This window comes from Eulemur rufifrons, chromosome 8 (assembly GCF_041146395.1).
Source record: "Eulemur rufifrons isolate Redbay chromosome 8, OSU_ERuf_1, whole genome shotgun sequence".
Lineage (NCBI taxonomy): Eukaryota > Metazoa > Chordata > Mammalia > Primates > Lemuridae > Eulemur > Eulemur rufifrons.
Window position 1 is genome coordinate 31,639,124 of NC_090990.1, and position 18,604 is coordinate 31,657,727.

The 18,604-nt window shown below is 41.7% G+C and overlaps 1 protein-coding gene across 18 annotated transcripts in view; it reads left to right on the plus strand.

The window, feature by feature from the left end:
- ST3GAL3 (ST3 beta-galactoside alpha-2,3-sialyltransferase 3) overlaps positions 1-18,604 on the plus strand; it is a 181,786-nt gene that overhangs the window by 55,870 nt on the left and 107,312 nt on the right. For 9 of the 18 annotated variants that reach the window (XR_011234560.1, XM_069479816.1, XM_069479831.1 and 6 more), the window contains exon 3: positions 9,724-9,771. The exons of the other annotated variants lie outside the window; for them this stretch is intronic. Coding sequence is in view for 8 of the 9 variants with exons in the window: in XM_069479816.1 (XP_069335917.1) it covers positions 9,724-9,771 (48 nt within the window). In the remaining variant the exon portion in view is untranslated. The remainder of the gene's footprint in view (positions 1-9,723; positions 9,772-18,604) is intronic. 18 annotated transcript variants of the gene reach the window in all.

Below are 18,604 nucleotides of genomic sequence, written 5' to 3' on the forward strand. Positions count from 1 at the left end.
ATTTCAGAAAGAAAATAAATCTATCAGGCTCTAACTTTCCTGCCCCTATACCTAAACCACTGCCATTTGCAGGTTTTCCCATAGTTCTTCATCAAGCCAAACTACCATGAATGACAAAGGTCACTGAAGACCTCCTTCTTACCAAATTCAGGAACGGTTTTTTCGCTCTGTATTTTACCTGGCTCCTCTGTGGCTTCCGGTACAGTGTGGTTTCCATTCTCTCTAACTTCCTTGAGCCTGCTCATCGTGAGACCACCAGCAGCCTCCTAATTCACATCCAGAGGGTACTTTTCATACCTTATCTTGACCTTCTTTTTGTTCAAATTAACAGTATTGCTGCCCATCTATTTCTGGAATATTTCTATTCCCTTGTATTCTGTGATACCATTTTCTCTTGGTCCTCCCCACCCACATCCAGTCAGTTTCCCTGTCCTGTCCATCCTCCCTCGAGTTCATCCCCTCCACCGTGGCCTCTTGTTGGACCCTCATCATCTCTCCCCCGGTTTGCTGCAAAGCTCTCCCAACAGGCTTAGCCACCTTGTGTTCCGTCCTTCACGCTGCCACTAGAGTGGGTTTCCTGAAACAAAAATCTGTTGCTATCATTAACTTTCTGAACAATTTGTAGCACTTTTCTGTACCCTCTCTACTTCTACATATTAAAATCCAAACTCCTAACTTGATACTCAAAGCACATGGTCTGCTTTCCTACCTCACTTTCACCCTGTTTCTCCCTTTCCCTCCCCTCCCCACCTGTCAGTCCTGCTTTCACTTTAGCCAGACCATCCTAATAGCAGTGATGACTATGGTGATAAAAACAGCAGCATGTGTGTTGAAGACTTACTGTGTGCCAGCCACTGTGCTAAGTGCTTTACGTGCATCTAGTCATTTAATCCTCATGACAGCCTTCTGAGGTGGGGTCTATTAGAGGCCCACCATTACTGCAATATAAACTCCAAAAATCTTTTAAAAATAATTTTTTTCATAAGATTGGTGTCAAAACTTATTTGGCAGCAAAATATGACCTGAAATGATGTGAATGTATTTATAGCCCCATTTAGTGTAAAAATTCATTTCATAGCAGAAATATTAATATTTGATTATAGGATGCTGCCCCAAATAGGGGAAATGTTAAATAATATATGGTTTGTGCAACATGTTGCTTTTCTAAAATCTAAACATTTAAAAAAATTTTTTTTAGAGATAGGATCTTGTGCTCCTGCCTCCCAGGCTGGCCTCAAGTGAACTCCTGGCCTCAAGCGATACACCTGCCTGGGCCTCCCAAGGTGCTGGGATTACAGGTGTGAGCCACCACACCAGGCTTAAAATAGGACCATTACTGAATTCCAATAGTGTCTAGTTTCAGGGGGTTCCGAGAAGAGATTTTGGACTTGAATTACTCTTTTTACAGATCAGGAAATTAAGGCTAAACCAGATTAAGTAACTTGCCCAAAGTCATACAGTGGAAAAAACAGCAGAGCCAGGATGAGCACCTTGGTGGCCTGGTTCAAAGCATATACCTTGTCCACCCTGCCATGCCATCAGCCACCTGCAGGTCCCTGCCCTTGACCTCCTCTAGGTTGCTAGCTTTTGACCCTCTCTATTCTCTCAGTGTTTAGCCCTTGCGGACTTCCCTCCCATAGCCACTCACACAGGCTGGGTCCTTTCAGTAGAGCCTCAGTTCCCTCACCCTCTGTCCTCCTGAAAATGTCCCACTGATATCCAGCCCTGACTGAGTCTTCCTGTCTGTCTCTCAAATCATGCTCTTAGACTGTCATTTGAGAGTCACTAGAAAAGGCTAATCACCGTCATCTCCCAGTTTCAGACTGTGCCCTAATCAGTGCTTAGTGATACTGCCTTTTACATTTCCTTTGTCAGCTTCCTCTCCTACTTCTAGGGTGGCTGTCGTAAAACCTTTCCCATGCCCTTGGAGTTCCAAACCTCATCCCTACCATCCTACTCCCAGTTTCAGCACATGCCTAGTTCCATTTTCATTCCAGCCTCCTCTGTTGTACGCACAGGGGTTTGTAAGCAGTGCCACCCACCCACCGTAGGAGGGCAGCCGCCAGTAGAATCCCAGCAACTCCCAGACTTCCTGGTCTCCTTGTGGGTGCTGATGCCCCGGGGGCCGTCCTGCCCCTGATCCTCAGCCAAGTGCCTTTTGTCTCCTGGCGTGACATAGCAGTTTCTTCCTTAATTTCATGGTGACTCACTTTTTAAAAATAGTCTTTGATGTGTCAAAGCCTTTTTTTGAAAGTCTGAACAGGTTGTATTGACTGGTTCCGTTTTAGTCACATGCATTTTTACCTCCTGAAAGAAGCCCTAATTATTAATTAGGTATGATTTTACCTTCCTGAAATCACACACCTCTCACTTGCCACGCCTCAGTGCGTTTCTTTAGCTGTTCCCACCCTGTGAGTACAGCCTGTCCGCAGGGTCATCTCACACCAGCGCAAACACCATCTCCTCCACATCTTCCCACTTCTTCCCAGCCCAAAATTCTCCCCCTTGCATCTCAACTCCTGCAGCGACTTCTCTAGAGGCTCGTAATGTAGTTATTTGTATCTCTCTGTTATTCCTCTGATAGTTCGTAAACTCTTTGATGTCAGGGACTATGTCTGATCTTTTCATACGGTCTCTCGAGTTCAGTGAGAACTCTGTATATGTGGTAAGTCAAATTAGTGAAATAAATATAAAGAGAAACTTCTTTAAGTCAGTCTACTACGTCAACAGCCTCCACTTGCTCATTCACAGGTGAATCCTTGAAAGCAGATCATTGTACAGAAATAGTTCCCACTAAAGTTACAAATGCCCTCCCAGTGAATAATTCTATCTTTTTAGCCATCAGCCTCTTCCAACTTTTTGCCACATTTCAATTCTCCTTCTTTATTCAATAATCAATTCTCACCTCTTCTGGCTTCCTCTGTCCTCCTACTCCTATCTCTGATTATTTTACTGTTTTCTCTTTCATATTGCCACATCCCCCTAAATTAATGGTTGTGTTTTATTTCCTCTCCTCAGGTTTTTTCCTCAGTGTAGCTTCAGGAATCTCATTTACTCAGGTGTTGCCCGGTTGGGATTGGAATTGGGAGGGAAGAAATTGAGGGACTAAGACTACGGGTCAGATCCCTCCAGGATCTAAGCAGTGGAGAAACCAGAACAAGAAACAGTGGGTCACGTGGCCATTAAAGTACCAATTCTGTTAACAGACATAAACCCCCAAAGCTGAGGGCTCTTTCATAAAGTGAGACTGAAGAACACAGCTTAGGCCCTCAGTCCAGGTGGGGCCTCTACTGCTTCTGAGATTCACACCCCGTGGGTGAGCTATGCTTGATGCAGATCTAGCCCGGTGAGAGGTCCATCTCTTAGACCAGCCGTCAGGAAGGCAGAGAGTGCCCAGGGTATTCAGGTGGGAGGCTTGGAAGGTAGAGGAGGTGACTCAGACTGCAGACAGCTCCAGGACAGCAAGAGACAAGTAAAGAAGAATTTCAGCTATAGGCCAGGCCTATGGGAACTGAGGGAAAGCCAAGCCCCAAGGCCTTGTGGAAAGATGATCTGTGGTGCAGCTGGTTGCCACAGAGACTGGAACTGGGAGAACATTCTGAATCTAAGACAGCCCTTTAACTTGTCTTGTTGCTCTCAACAGCAAGGTTGCTACTCTTCTCTCTGATGCCCTGCCGCTAATGTGGGCCCTAGGGCCCCGCATCCAGCCCAGCCCATGGCATCCGAGTCTCTGCTCTTCTTTGTGTCTTGTATCGCGCCTGCCAACCTCCCAACTCTCTGTGCTTGTCAATTGAAATCTCTAAAAGGTAGACCCTGTCTGCCTTATAGACGGATGATCAGTCTATGAATTGCCTTCCCTTGAGTCAGGTAACCACCATGGTCCAGTCACCAGTGGCCAGAGAAGAGGCAGGGTCTTGAGGCTTAGCCCACTCTCCATCAAGCAACAGGCAACAGCTGTTTGCCCACACCCACACTGTGGGTATAATCCTTCTTTCCTACCTCTCCCTGACGTCCTGAAGTTTTCCCTCTTGAACATGTCCAGGATTCACCCATTTTTCTCTATTCCCATGGCCACTGCCTTGGTTCGGGCCACCATCACTTCTCATCTGGCGTGCTGCCTTCTCCTCCTTATCGATCTCCCTGCTGTTAGCTTCTCCCCTACTCTACCTTTTACTCTGTTGCCAGAATAATCCATTTAGTTTCCACATAGCAGCCATATTTATATTTTTAAATGTAAATCAGATCTGTTGCTCCCGTGGTTTTAAGCAGGACTTCTCATTGCTAATGAAATATAACACAGACATCTGTCAATGTCTCCTCTCTGACCTCATTCCCCCACACTCCTGCTTTCTGTGCTCTGTGCTGCAGCAACGCTGACCTTCTGGCCTTTTCCTTAACACGTTGACTGCCACGTGAGTTGTATTTAACTCAGGTAGTTTTGAGCCTGCAGCCTTGTGAAGCAAAACCCTATAGTTGGTTCATAAAAATCTTACTTGTTGATGTTCTTATTGTTGCAATTAATATTGACAATTTAATTCTAAAAATGTGGATTGTGTTGCATATAACTCATGCACAGAAAACAATAAAAAATAAATTAGAAAGGATTGTTTTGTTTTAATAAAACACCATGGCCCCAGGGAAAATTTTTTTTCTAGTGTGGCAGTCAATGGCTTAAGTGTGCAGGGTTGTGACACTTGCTTTTCTGCATGGAACTCTCCTCCCCTTCTTCTTTTCTTAGCTGGCTCCTGTCTCCAGGTCTCAACTCCTCTGTCACCTCTCCAGAGCAGCCTTCCCAAAACACCCTATCTAACGTTGCCTGTATGTCTACTGTTGGTCTCTGTAGCTTGGTTTAATATTCTTCATACTGCTCATCATTGTCAGAAGTTATTTTGTTCATTTCTTTGTTTTTCTTTCTCCCTGACTAAAACATAAATTCCTTGAGTCTAGGAACATTCTTGTTCGTACTATTGTATCCCTAAGGCTGGTGTGTGGTATTTGCTCAATAAATATCTGTTAAATAAACAGTGAAATCGCCCTCATTACTCTTTTTTCCATCCCCATGTATCATGCTTAGCTTTATATGTGTTTTCATTTTACCTGTCAGGTTGTGAGCTACTTGAGGGAACATTTTTTTTTTATTCATTCTTACATCTTTAGGGCTTCCCCATGGTAGACAGCAGAAGGTGAGTGTGGAATGTGTGCCATGACAGGTGGTACCCCAAAATGTAGCTCGTTCACTGCATCATTTGTGCTTTGGAAACCTCGCCAATGCCTGGAAAGACCGAGCCCCTTCTTCATACTCCCTTTATATTCCTTTTATTCCTCTTCAGAAACCAGACACAGGAAACATCTGACCTTCATAAAAGATTTCCAGTAAATTCTAGGTTTCCTCACTGAACAGTCATGTGCAGCAAGGCTGTGTTGTGCTTTGGTCTGGGTTCCGTGTGGTCATTTGTATAGCACGCCACATGGCCGCCTCTGGCCTGGGAGCCAGGAACAGCTGGAGTCTGGGCTGCTAGAAGTAAAAGTGACATATTTGTTAGCTTGAGATGGAGATGTCTGGATATTCTTTCTCTGTTTTGTGCAAAGCAGACTTCTCAATTCGTTGAGTACTAAGTTTTCCCGTTAGCTGTCAAAGTGGTTTATTACTAAAATAATCTTACATCCTTTAGAATAAACACAAATAATGAATGGCCAAACTATTTCTGAAGTCTGTGCCTTTAATGCTCAAAGCAAAATTCATCAAAACTTACACAAAACATGAATATGTCACTAACTTCCTCTCAAAATTTCTACCCTCTCTCTTGTATTCTCCGAAGGTTAAAGACACATGCTCTTAGGAGCATTCCACTATCACTGGAAATAATGCTTGCAAAGACTTTGACTCTTTCTTTCCAGTAAGATTGTCACCTGTTTGGTGCTTACCCCTTGCGTACCCTTCTCACACTGTGTCACCAGCGCCTACTGACTTCTCCGTCTTCCTTGGCTTGAAGGCAAAGACCATGTCTTATTTGGCTCCATGTCTCTGGTATCTGGCACAGGGCCTGGCACACAGCGGCGACTTGATAATATTTGTGGGAAGAAGGGGAAAAAAGAGCTCAGTCCATTTAGAGATTGATATAGTTGGGGTATATTTAAGTATAGTGACATATAAGGATGACCTCAGTAACTAAAGACAAAACCTAAACAGCTTTTCAGCATATACAGCAGATAATGAAGGTGATCAAGAACCTTCCTTCTATCCTTTGGCATTAGTACCAGTGAGTTATAGGTTAAAATCCTAAAGCTGGATTAGAAAGTTCTTTAACTTTTTTTCACATGATACAAGTAATGCACGTTTACTGTAGAAGTTTTGCAAAAATACAGAGAATAAACATCACCTGTAATTCTACCACGCAGAGACAACCACTGTTAACATTTAGTCTTTTTTAGTCTTAGTTAACTTTTAGCCTTTAAGTTTACTTGTAGCCTTTTTCTTACATTTTGATTAAAAAGTTTAGAAGAGATTATATTAGAACGGCTTGTGAGTATAAAGAAGGTAAATTGCAATTGGAAAAATACTTGTGAACTGCAATAAAAATTTGAGATGCTTTTTAAATTATTGCTCATCTGGGCAGTCAATTCCTCAGAATTCGATTCCCAGTTTTCTTCAGGGGAATGTGATCTCTCTCCTAGAAAGCTCTAAGAGTGCTTTTCTTATTCCTCCTGTGCTAGGACTCTGCGTGAGCACGTTTATCTTCCGAGGACGAGGCCAGGCTTGAACCCCTGAAGCTTCACATTACAAGGACTGTTCAGGACTGACTTGAACCGAATGACAGTCAATACCCAGAATGGATTTTTTTTCCCCACCTTGTGAAATATCGCTCAGATAACATCACCTTTGCAAGAAAGCAAGGATATTTACTAGTTTATTTCTTAGTTTAATAAACATACTGACCACTTTCTATGTGTCAGTCACTGAGCTAGATGTCAAAGCCTCAGAGGGAATACACAATCCTTGTCCTCAGGGAACTTTCAGTTTAATGATAGAAAAAGAAAAGTAAACAAGGATTATAATGCAGTATAACCAATCCTGTAATAGAAATACAGTTATGGCCTAAAGAAGAGAGTGAGAAGAATTGATCAGAGAAGGCTTCAAGAAGAGGGGATGATTGAGTCCAGTCTTAACGGAAAAGTGGAGGTTTTTTTATGCAAACAGTGAAGAGCATGTCCAATGTCTTAAGACATGAAGGCACATATCTCTTTGGGAAATATAAGTTGTTTGGCATATCTGGAACAAGAGGTATATTAGAGGTGGCAAATGAGGCCCAGTGGTAAAGAACTTGAATGTCAGAGCTTGAACTTTATCTTACAGGCCACAGGGAGCCACTGAGGGGCTTTAATCAAGAGCAGAGACACAGTCTGGTGTATAGTTGGAGAAATCAGTAGAAAGGATGGAGGGAAATGGGCTAAGTTCGAGGCAGGGGTTTGGTTTGGGGACTATCAAAACAGTCTCAGCAAAAGATGATAGGCAGACGTGCAGAAAAGCAAATCTGTGGAGACAAAAAATAACTTAGTGGCTGCCTAGGGCTGGAGGGGGAGCAGGGAGTGATTTTGAATGGACATGAGGGGTCTTCTGGGGTGACGGAAATGTTCTAAAATTAGATTGTGGTGATGGTTGCAGAGCTCTGTAAATTTTCTAAATATCATTGGATTGTACACATAACATGAGTGAATTTTGTGGTATGTAAATTATACGTCAATAAAGCTCTTTTTAAAAGCCGGGCTTGGGGAGGCAGGCGAGAAGATGAGGAGAGAAATGTTAAAAATGAAGTGAATTTATAAGAGTTAGACCCTGATCGTATGAGATAGGATGGTCATCTATCTGTCTGTTCAGCCAAGTGTCCTAATTGTGCTTCTACATTTTGTAAAGAAGCGGCAACCCTGCCTTTTTCTTTGGAGACTTCAGAGCCTATGGATCTGCCCTTAACTAGCAGTACAGAATAGCTACCTTGGAAACCACATCCTCCAGCTCTCTGCTACTCAGTTCTTGGCAAACACATGGCTGTGAGAAAAAAATATTTAGGAAGGATTGCCTGAAGGATCTGTGATCCATCCATTTCCCTGTGCTTTGTTATTCAGCACATAGTTTTTGAGTGCCAGGTGTCGTGCCGGTGATGTAGTGGTGAATAAAGTAGATACGATGCCTGCTTTTATGGAGCTTATAGTCTAGCAGTAGGAACAGATGTTATTTCTAGTTATGATAACTATTGTGTTGGATTTCCGTGTGCAATGAGAGCAAATGACATACAAACTGAGATCTGAAGACATTGCTGGGGTGGGGGCGGCTGTGGATCCTGGTCCTTGTGAGCATCCAACGTGCACGCCTCTGTAGTGAGTGAGCCTTTTGAGTCTGGGGTCTCTTGGGTTATCTTGGGCCTTACATCATCTTGATGCCCCTTATAATTGTTTTTACTGAACTAAACATTGGGTTTATGCCATCATTTGGCATTGGCTCATGTAAGAAACAGCCTTACAAGATTCGCAAGTACTTATCATAGAAAAGTTGTAGAATATACAGTCTTCAACATCAGACAGCACCCCCTTTTTTAAGACTCGCAAGGGAAAGTTCTCTCTGATCGCTGTATGGTATTTGTTTTTATGTTTTGGTCTTTCAGTTGCTCTGAAGCACCAGACTCCGTCTTGCTTCAGGTCTCCATGCATGGCCTTCTCTCTGCCTGGAATGCCCCATTCCATTCTCGTCAGGTTTGGCCCTCGCTGATCCTTCAGCTGTGAGTTCAAGTGTCACTTCTTCAGGGCAGGCTTCCCCATCCAGCACCCGCTCCCCTCTACTCAGTCCGGTTCCTAAGATAAACTTTCATAGCACTCTCTTCTTTTCCCTTTTATTTTCTCAGTTTCTAGTTAAATAATTTGTTCTGTAGTAACTTTTTTCTTTCCTAGACTGATAGCAGGGAGACCCATAGATAGACACCATGCTTTTGCTGTTTGCTGTTGTATCTCAAAGTCATAGTGTAGTAACTTGCACGTAATGTTTACTGAACATTTGAATGAATGAAAGAATGAATGCATTGTGGGTACTGAATGTTTCACTGTTCATCTCCTTTTTCCTTTGCCTGTTTGGAAGCTCTGACCCTCCTTGATTCTACCTGCAGTGTTTGTGTAGGTCCTCGAGGCATGCATTTTGTGCACTAACATTTCCCCCACTATCTATTAATAATATTTTTCCTTTCTTTGACTTCTTCGTTTTTTATTCTAGCTTCTACTGTAAATTCCTATAGGCCACTTTAAGTTTTTTTGGGGGGGGAAGAAATAATAAACAATTGGGTATGTGAATAGAAAAAAGAGGTCAAAGGGAAAATGTTGGTGCCTTTAACCAGATGTGGGAGGGAAGTTTTATTTTTCTGTGTTTTAATTTTATTTTCACTAGGAGAAGGAAAAAGAAGTAAATTTGTCCCCTAATATGGCAGGAAGTGCCTCTGAAGAATTTGGAGCCTGTCCCTGCCCTTAGACGTTTCTCCCAGTGGCAGGAGACGAGGGGTGCTGGGCTTGGCAGGGCCCCCTGGCCCAGTGGGCGGTGGGCATGGGTCTGCGGAGGCTGGCTATACAGCTGAGTTCCTTCCAGTGGACTCTCCCTTGGGGCAGGGTTTGGGAAGAGCCAGTGGGAGCTTGTTTTTTTTACTATAAGAAACAAAAAAGAAATGAACTTGTCCTCTTGTGTTGCAGATTCAGTGGTTCTTTCCTTTGACTCCGCTGGACAAACACTAGGCTCAGGTACCAATTCTCCCCCCTGACATCTTTTCATCACTTGATACTGGCCATATTTTTAGTGGAACCTAATTGGGAAGGGGGTTTGGGGTGAGGGAAATGGAATATTTCAGAATTGTGGGAAAGTCTCGAGAAGCCTTTCTAGGGACTCATGGTCTAAGAAGCAGAAGGAGGGATACAACATCCAGAAAACTTTTCCAGTTTCTTTCACAGTGTGCGCTGAAGAGTTGCAGTAGATGCTCCTTCTGCATTCAGAGTTGTCCAGGTTCATATAAAAGGATTGCTAATTTTTGTGCACATGCCCTCTCTCAAAGACTGGGGCTGAGAGCACTGAGAGACCCCGAGCTCTGTGAAGGCTGGAGCAGATAACCATCAGGGCTTTCCAGAAGAATTCCAGGCTGGTGGGAGCATCCCAGTTTCCTGAGAATATACACTTTGTTGCATGTTTACGTGCACACCCAATATACCCAAGTACAGAACTCTTCTAGGAGAGGAGCATCACCGCTTTATTGTGCACTCGTGCCAAAATGCACGTAGGCAGGCACACTCCCTCTCTTCCCCGTGTTCACGGTGCAGGACACGCAAATTGGCACACCTGCCCCTTGGACCCAGACCCAGTGGAACTTGGCTCTACCATGTCTGAGGCAATTTACGTGCTCCACAGCGATATGCTTGCTGGCAGTGAGTGGGAAGAGAGGCTGCTTTGATTCTTCAACTCGCTGCCATTGGGTCCCTATGGAAGCCCCAGAATGACTTTACTTTCGGGTGAAAGCATCTCTGTGCATCAATCCTGTCTTTTTAGGTGATGTCGGGTGGGCCTCATACCATGGGTGCTGCCTATGAATACCAAGGAGAGACTTTGCTGGCCTGTTGAGAGTAGTTAATTCACTTTGCTGGCCTTAAATGTGATAGATTGACATTTCACAAAACAACCATGAAGTTTAGGCAGTTGTGGTAGAGTGGGCAAGAGGAAAGACATTCAGAGAATGTGATCACAGCTACCACTGTTTGCCGAGGGCCCACTGTGTCCCAATACTTTGCTGAGTGCTTTATACACCTCTCAGTCATCCCTTACAATAGCTTTGATATCTTAAATGATGTAATAAAGAAACGAATGCTCAAAGATGTGAAGTAACCTGTTCAGGGACATTCATCTATCTCTGTCCAACTCTAGAGCCCATACTCTCTCCCTTACTATTTTGCTATCTCATATCTTGCATGCTTGAGGTACCCATCACCAAAATGCTGAGGCAAGAGAAATCACTTTAAGGTAGAGTGGACAAAAAGAGTTCTTTTGTGTGTGTGTGTGTGTGTGTGTATGTGTGTGAGACAGAGTCTCACTCTGTTGCCTGGGCTAGAGTGCCATGGCATCAGCCTAGCTCACAGCAACCTCAAACTCCTGGGCTCAAGCGATCCTACTGCCTCAGCCTCCCAAGTGGCTGGGACTACAGGCATGCGCCACCATGCCCGGCTAGTTTTTTCTGTGTATATTTTTAGTTGTCCAGCTAATTTCTTTCTAGTTTTAGTAGAGACAGGGTCTTGTCTTGCTCAGGCTGGTCTCAAACTTCTGAGCTCAAATAATCCACCCGCCTCGGCCTCCCAGAGTGCTGGGATTACAGCCATGAGCCACCGCGCCTGGCCAAGAGTTCTTAAATAGACTCAAAAGCTGTATCTATGCTTACAGGAAAAGATTGATCAATTTTATTACATTAAAGTTAACAATTTCTGTTCATCAAAAGACTCCATTAAAAGAGTGAAAGGGCAATCCAGAGTGAAAAAAGACATTTACAACACAAATAACCCACAAAGAACTACAAAATCAATAAAGAAACAACCCAGTACATAAACAAGCAAAGACTTGAACAGGCATTTCACGAAAGAGGAAATTCAAATGGCAAGTAAACCTATGAAAAGGTATTTGATTGCATTAGTACTCAGGGAAATTCAAATTAGAATCACAGTGAGATATTGCTACACACCTACTGAAGAGCAAAACTTGAAAAGTTTGACAGTTCCAGTGTTGGTAAGGATGTGGTATAGGGGAAACTGAGTCTTTACTGGTTGGAGGGTAAATTGGTACAACAATTTTGGAAAAAACTATAGCAATATCTTACCTAATTTTTTATATATGCATACCTCATGACCTGGCAGTTCCTCCTTTAGGTATATTCCCTACAGAAATGGATGTTTATACATACCAGAGTATATGTGCAAGATATATGTATAAGAATGTGCATAAGAGCATTGTTAATAATTTTCAAAAGCCAAAAACAGTCCAAATACCTAACAGCAACAGAATAAATATGCAAACTGCATTATATTCATATGGGGAACAGTAAAAATGGGCAAACCGTAGATAAATGCAATGACATGGATGAATCGTAAAGACATTGTTGGGTGAAAGAAGTCGGACAAAACAGAGTATATACTTTGTTTTTCCTTTTATATAACACTCAGAAACAGATGAAATTAAACCATATTTGTTTAGATGCATAATTCAGTATTAAAACAATAAAGAAAAGCAAGGAATTGAATTCTGTAATACCCAGGGTGGTGGTATTCAAGGGAGTATGTTGAGGGATGGGCACATAGGAGCTTCTAGAATGTTGATATGTTCTTTTTAATGACCTAAGTGGAGTTACCTGGGTGTTCATTTTACAGTAACTTATTAGCTGTACATTTAAGTTTTAGGTACTTTTCTATATATTTGTTATATTTTAATTTTTTTATACAAAGGGCATAATCTGTGTTGTCAGGCATGGGACAAGCTGTTTCTAGGAACAAAAGGGTCAGGGAGTAGCACTCTCTATTGGGCTTACCAGGACAATTAAGGAGGAGGAGGAGGGGGCAGCTAATATCCGTGGAGCATTTATTATGTGTCAAACAGAGTTTTAACCACTTTTGTGTGTTACTAACTCACTTAAGCCTCACAGCAACCCTTTGAAATAGATACTGTTAAAATTAGCTCATTTTTCAGCTAAGCAAAGTGATGTACAGAGAATTGAAATAACCAATATCAAATAGCAAGGAAATGGCAGAGCCAGGATTGGAATTTAAGCACTCTGGCTCCAGAGTCCATATTCTTGCTTTCTCTAGTCTTATGAATTTTCAAGAGGACTTTGGTCCTTGGCCTCCCTCTCTCTTGGAGTTATAAACAGATCTTGGGCTTAATCTGCAGATAACTGTGGACCATGGGATAAAGCTCCCAGGTTTATACATGGTCCTCAGTGAAAGCTGGCAAAGAATTAGGATTCAGATATTTTTCTGCCTAATTTCCTCTTAGTGGAAGATAGGTCAAATCAATTTAAAGTCACCTTTAAATGAGGACTGATTCTCAGCTTACCTAACATTCAGTCTTCCTGACACCACCACTGAGCTCCATGCCTAGTTCTACCTTATTCATGCTCTCATGGAATGTTGACAACAGGCCTACAGTCTTGCTATCTCATGCTTTGCGTCAGTCCTGAAAGGGAATGGTGATAGGGAAGAGCTGGACAGAGGTCTTCACAGTGGCCACATTACTGTTCTATTTGGACAGAATTTACATAGCACTGGGCATACGACATGGCCAAAAAGTTTTAGGACCTTAGCAAGATAACTCTGGAATCAATCCCCCTTTTACTTTCTTTCTATCAGTTTGGGTAATTAAAAGTAGGAAAAAATGTTCCAGTTCCAGGTAAGATGGAGTGAACACACTGACCTTATCTCTGTCACTGTATGCAGCTAAAGCCCTGGGCAGGGTGCATTTACCAGCTGTGTGAGGACTCTGAAACATAAATAGTAGCAGATAGATTGGAGAAGAATACCAGAATTCAATGTATTGCCAAACTGGCAGTGAATTTCCTATCTTTCCTTCCGTGTCTCATGTCTTGGACTCAGGGCAGCCCAAAACCCAGGAGTAAACACCTCTAGTTATATCTCTGGAGTAGGAAAATGGTGGCTAAGTCTCAGACAGAGGGGGAAGTCCCAAGGGTTGTTTTTTCTTTTCTCTGTTCCCTCCTGCCCCAGTCCCTGGGAAATCCCATGGTGGTGGTGGTGGTGGTGTTCGTGGTAGGGACAGGGGCAGCAGTAAGGCCTTCAAGCACCTAAAACTGAGGGAGGGGAAACTTCCTCTCTGATCAGAGGAGATACAGTACTGAGAGAGTGGGTTGCAATTTTGGTTGCTTGCTTTCTCTTTGCCTTCCTGCTACTTGGCCCCAGATTTGGGCATGGCTCAGGAAATTCATGGCAGAATGTGGTAACTAAAGCCCCAGCTTTCTGGCCAGAGGACCAAGAAGGGGAAGCCCAAGGAACCAGAAGGCACAGAGGAGAAAAGAGCAAGGTGGAGCTCAGGAAAGTAATTCCTTACAGTTATTTATGAACTCCAGGCTAACCTGAGCTGTGCATTCATGCATCTGATTCTAAACAACATACCAAAGACTTTCAGAACTGAACTAAGGGATAGACCACTGCCCAAGTCCCAGCCTGGACACTGGGTGGCGCACATAGAGAATTCAATGAACGGGCTTTGAAAATGGGACCTACATTAAAACCACAACCACAGAAGGCTAGGTAGGAAACTTGCTGCCTGAACCCAGTCTGGTCAATTGTCTGCTAAACAAAAATATTAACATTCTCCACCGGATTTAACATGTTAACTGATATGTGAGTTGTATTTGACTCATACTAGTTTTGATCCCAGAGCCTTGTGAAGTATATGTAACTCACACATCTCTACCTTGGGAGCCACATGAACTGTTTTTCAAGTTGCATATAACTCACACACAGAAAACAATAAAAAATAACACAGTTTTCATTAAATTAGAAAGGATCGTTTTGTTTTTGAAGTTTTTGTTTTATTTTTGTAATAAAACACCATGGCCCTGAGGAAAAAATTTTTTTTGTAGTGTGGCAGTCAATGTGTTAAACAAGACCTAGAGTCTCATAACATAATAGTCAGAATATCTAGGATGTGAGCAAAAATTAATCATTAAATGAAGAACCAGAAAAATTTAATTCTTTTTTTTTTTTTTTTTTTTTTTTTTGAGACAGAGTCTCACTCTGTTGCCCAGGCTAGAGTGAGTGCCGTGGCGTCAGCCTAGCTCACAGCAACCTCAAACTCCTGAGCTCAAGCGATCCTACTGTCTCAGCCTCCCGAGTAGCTGGGACTACAGGCATGCACCACCATGCCCGGCTAATTTTTTCTCTCTCTATATATTTTTTAGCTGTCCATATAATTTCTTTCTATTTTTAGTAGAGATGGGGTCTCGCTCTTGCTCAGGCTGGTCTCGAACTCCTGAGCTCAAAGGATCCGCCCACCTCGGCCTCCCAGAGTGCTAGGATTACAGGCGTGAGCCACCGCGCCCGGCCAAAAATTTAATTCTTATGGGAAATCAGCAGATGCCAATGCTAAGATGACACAGATGTTGGAATAATCCAACAAAGACATTAAAGTAGCTATTATAAAAATGCTCCCCAAAGTAAAGGCAAACACTATTGAAACAAATGGAAAGCTAGAAAGTCTTAGTAAAAAATGAAGAACCACATGGAGATATAAGTCCAGAAAAAATATAGTAATTGAAGTTTTAAAAACCCACTACATGAGTTCAATAACAAAATGGAAATGACAGAGGAAAGAGTTAGTATACTTGAAAATAAAGCAGTAGAAACTATCAAATCTGAATAACAGAAGAAAAAATTTTAAAAGTTGAACACAGCCTCAATGACTTATGGGACAATATCAGAACATTTACCACCGTGTTGTTGGAGTCCCAAGAGAAGGAGTGCAATCCAGAAGAAATACTTAAAGAAAAAATGGCTAAAACGTCCCAAATTTGGTGACCAAGTGTGGTTTATCCTGGCAATGGAAGGATGGCTCAATGTTAAAAAAATAAAAATCAATGTATTATATATTAACTGTCTAGAGAAAAAAACCTACATGGTCATATTAATCGAGGAAGAAAAAGCATTTGACAAAATTCAGCATCCATTTATGATGAAAACTCCCAGCAAACTTAGAAAGGAACTTCTTCAACCTGATATAGGGCATCTACAGAAGACCTGTAGCAAGCATCATACTTGATGGTAAAGGAGTGTCCTCCCCCTAACATTGGGAACCACTCCTGGAACCTAGCCAATGCAGTAAAGCAAGAAAAAGAAATAAAAAGGATACACATTGGAATGGAAGAAATAAAACCAACCTTCTGTATAGATGACATGATTATCTACATAGAAAATTCCAAGTAATCTACAAAAAGCTCTTAGAACTAATAACTGAGTTTAGCATCCTGTTTAGTAGGACAGGATACAAGCTCAAAACACAAAAGTTAATTGTGTTTTTATATACTAGCAATGAGCAACTGAAAACCAAAAATTTTTTTAAAACCCACATTTATAGTACCTCCCCCATACCAAAATACTTACATATAAGTCTAATGAAACAGTTATAGCATCTGTATGCTGAAACTATTTCCTCTCCCATTTTTTCCTTCCCTGTCTACCCAACTGTTCAAGCCACAAACCTAGAATCACCTTGATTGTTTCTCTTCCTTCACCCTCTCCCCCTTTTTCTATCTTCGCAACATGTCCTTATCCAGCCATTTCTTTCTGGATGGCACCACTGCCCAGGGTACCATCTTCTCTCCCCTAGACTAGGAAATATCTCTGGACTGGTCTGTCTTTGCTCACTTGTTGCCCCCAGAGGTCCATTCTCCACATTGTAGCCAGAGTCATCTTTTAGAAACATAAATCAGATGTCTTATTACTACTGAAGTCTCTCCATTGACCTAGAAGGCCCTATTTACTGGCTCCTACTTACATCCCCAATTTCACTTTAGTTCATTTCCTCTCACTCACTGCCCTCAAGCCACATCGACATTCCTGCTATTCCTGGAAGATGCCAGGTCCCTTCCTGCCTCAGGGCCTTTGTACTTGCTATTTCCTCTACCTAGACTGCTCTGACCTCCTGCTTATTGCATGACTGTTTTTAGGCCTCTGTCCTAATGTCACCTCTGCAGAAAAGTCTTCCAAGACCACTTTATCAAAAGTAATCTGCTTCCCTGATGCCCAGCTCTTCTCTAAAAAGCTATGTCTTCATTCCTTCTTGGCACTCATCCTTCCTTCAAACTGTCATCTTATTAACTTGCATACTGTTAGTCGCCCCACAGGAATATAGTCTTCATTTGGCCAAGGTCCTTGTCTGTTTTGTGCATCACTGTATCACTGGTACTTACAACAGTGCTTGGCACATGACAGGTGCTCAATATTTGTTAAATGAAAAGTAGAAAATTAGGAACAATAATGTTCATCACTTAATGAATACTCAAGGGTTAAATAAATAATGGCATATCCATGCAATGGAATACTGGGCAGTCATTAGAAATGATGCAGCTTTATTTTTATTGACACGGAAGATGGTGAAGATATTGTTGAGTAAACAAAACAAGGACAAACAGTATGTATATTGAAGCCAAATGTAAGTAAACTTAGATATGTACATTCCATATAGTATTTATGAAAAGAGATTTCTGGGAAAATCGTCACCAAAATGTTTGTAGTGATTAACCTTAGGTAATGGAGGTTTCAAATGGTCCTTACTTCATTCTTTACAAGTGTTTTTGCATTTGGATTTTTATATTGAGCATGTGTTATTCTTATAACTGGGAAAAATAAGTTATTTTTGTTTTGGGGGGGACTCTGTCTTATTTTGTTTAATAATTGCTTGATTATTTATCTCTAGTCCTGACTTTTCATCCAAGTGTTAGTCTTCTATTGATAAATATCTATATGGATAGTTCTTAAGATCAACATGTACAAAACCAAAATGTCTCATTTCTTTAAATATTCAAAAACTGACACCCAAACTCTTTCTCTTGATTTTCTATTTCTGCTTTTAGTACTATCTCAATCTCAGCCACACAAGTTAAATATCTTCTGCCAATTAAACATTATTTTAAACTGCATAGCTAAATAATATTTTCATAAAAGTTCAAATATTACAGGTAAGGCCACTGTAACATTGACTCCCCTCATCCTAGTCTTATGTCCAAAAAAAAAAAAAATTGCGTATAATCTCAGCCCATTAAAAATACATGTGTGTTTGTGTGTGTGTGTGTGTGTGTGTGTGTGTACAAAATACATAGTTTTGTTTGGGACACATATATTTAACAATTTATCTGGACATCTTTCTTTCAATGTTAGTATAAATAAATTCATCTCATTGTTTTAAATATTGACAGTATTTCATCTTCATCAAGCCATTTTAAAAACATCTCCCTCACATGCCAGCTCACATGAAATCTTTTTTACCTCAGCACTGCCATTTTATGTACCATTTGAACTCCCATTTTAAAGATGAGAAAACTAGGCCCATAAAGTTTATTTGACCTGTCCAAGGTTATTTAGCTGTCTGTGTAAAATCAGGTTGTGAAACCAGACCTGCTGACTCTCTGCTGGGTTGTCAGCTGCACCGGAGCTCCTTTATTTGCATTCCCATTGCTGCTCGCCCAGGACTGCTAGGATGCCATGGGAGTATAGGCACCTTGAGAGAGAGATCTAATCAGAGCAACTATTCAGCCAGTCTGCCCCTCTCCTTATCACCTCATAGCTATAACCTAACATCAAAATCCAAATGAAAGAGTTGGAATGTAATATTCTTATTAACTTTCCAAAAGCCCGAAAAAAAAAAAAAATAATTGCTTGGTGAGTGTCTTAGTCTATTTGGGCTGCTATAACAAAATTACCTAGACTGAGTAATTTTTAAGCAACAGAAATTTATTTCTCATAGTTCTGGAGGCTGGAAAGTCCAAGATCAAGGCATCAGTAGATTCAGTGGTTGGAAAGGGTCTATTCATCATAGGTG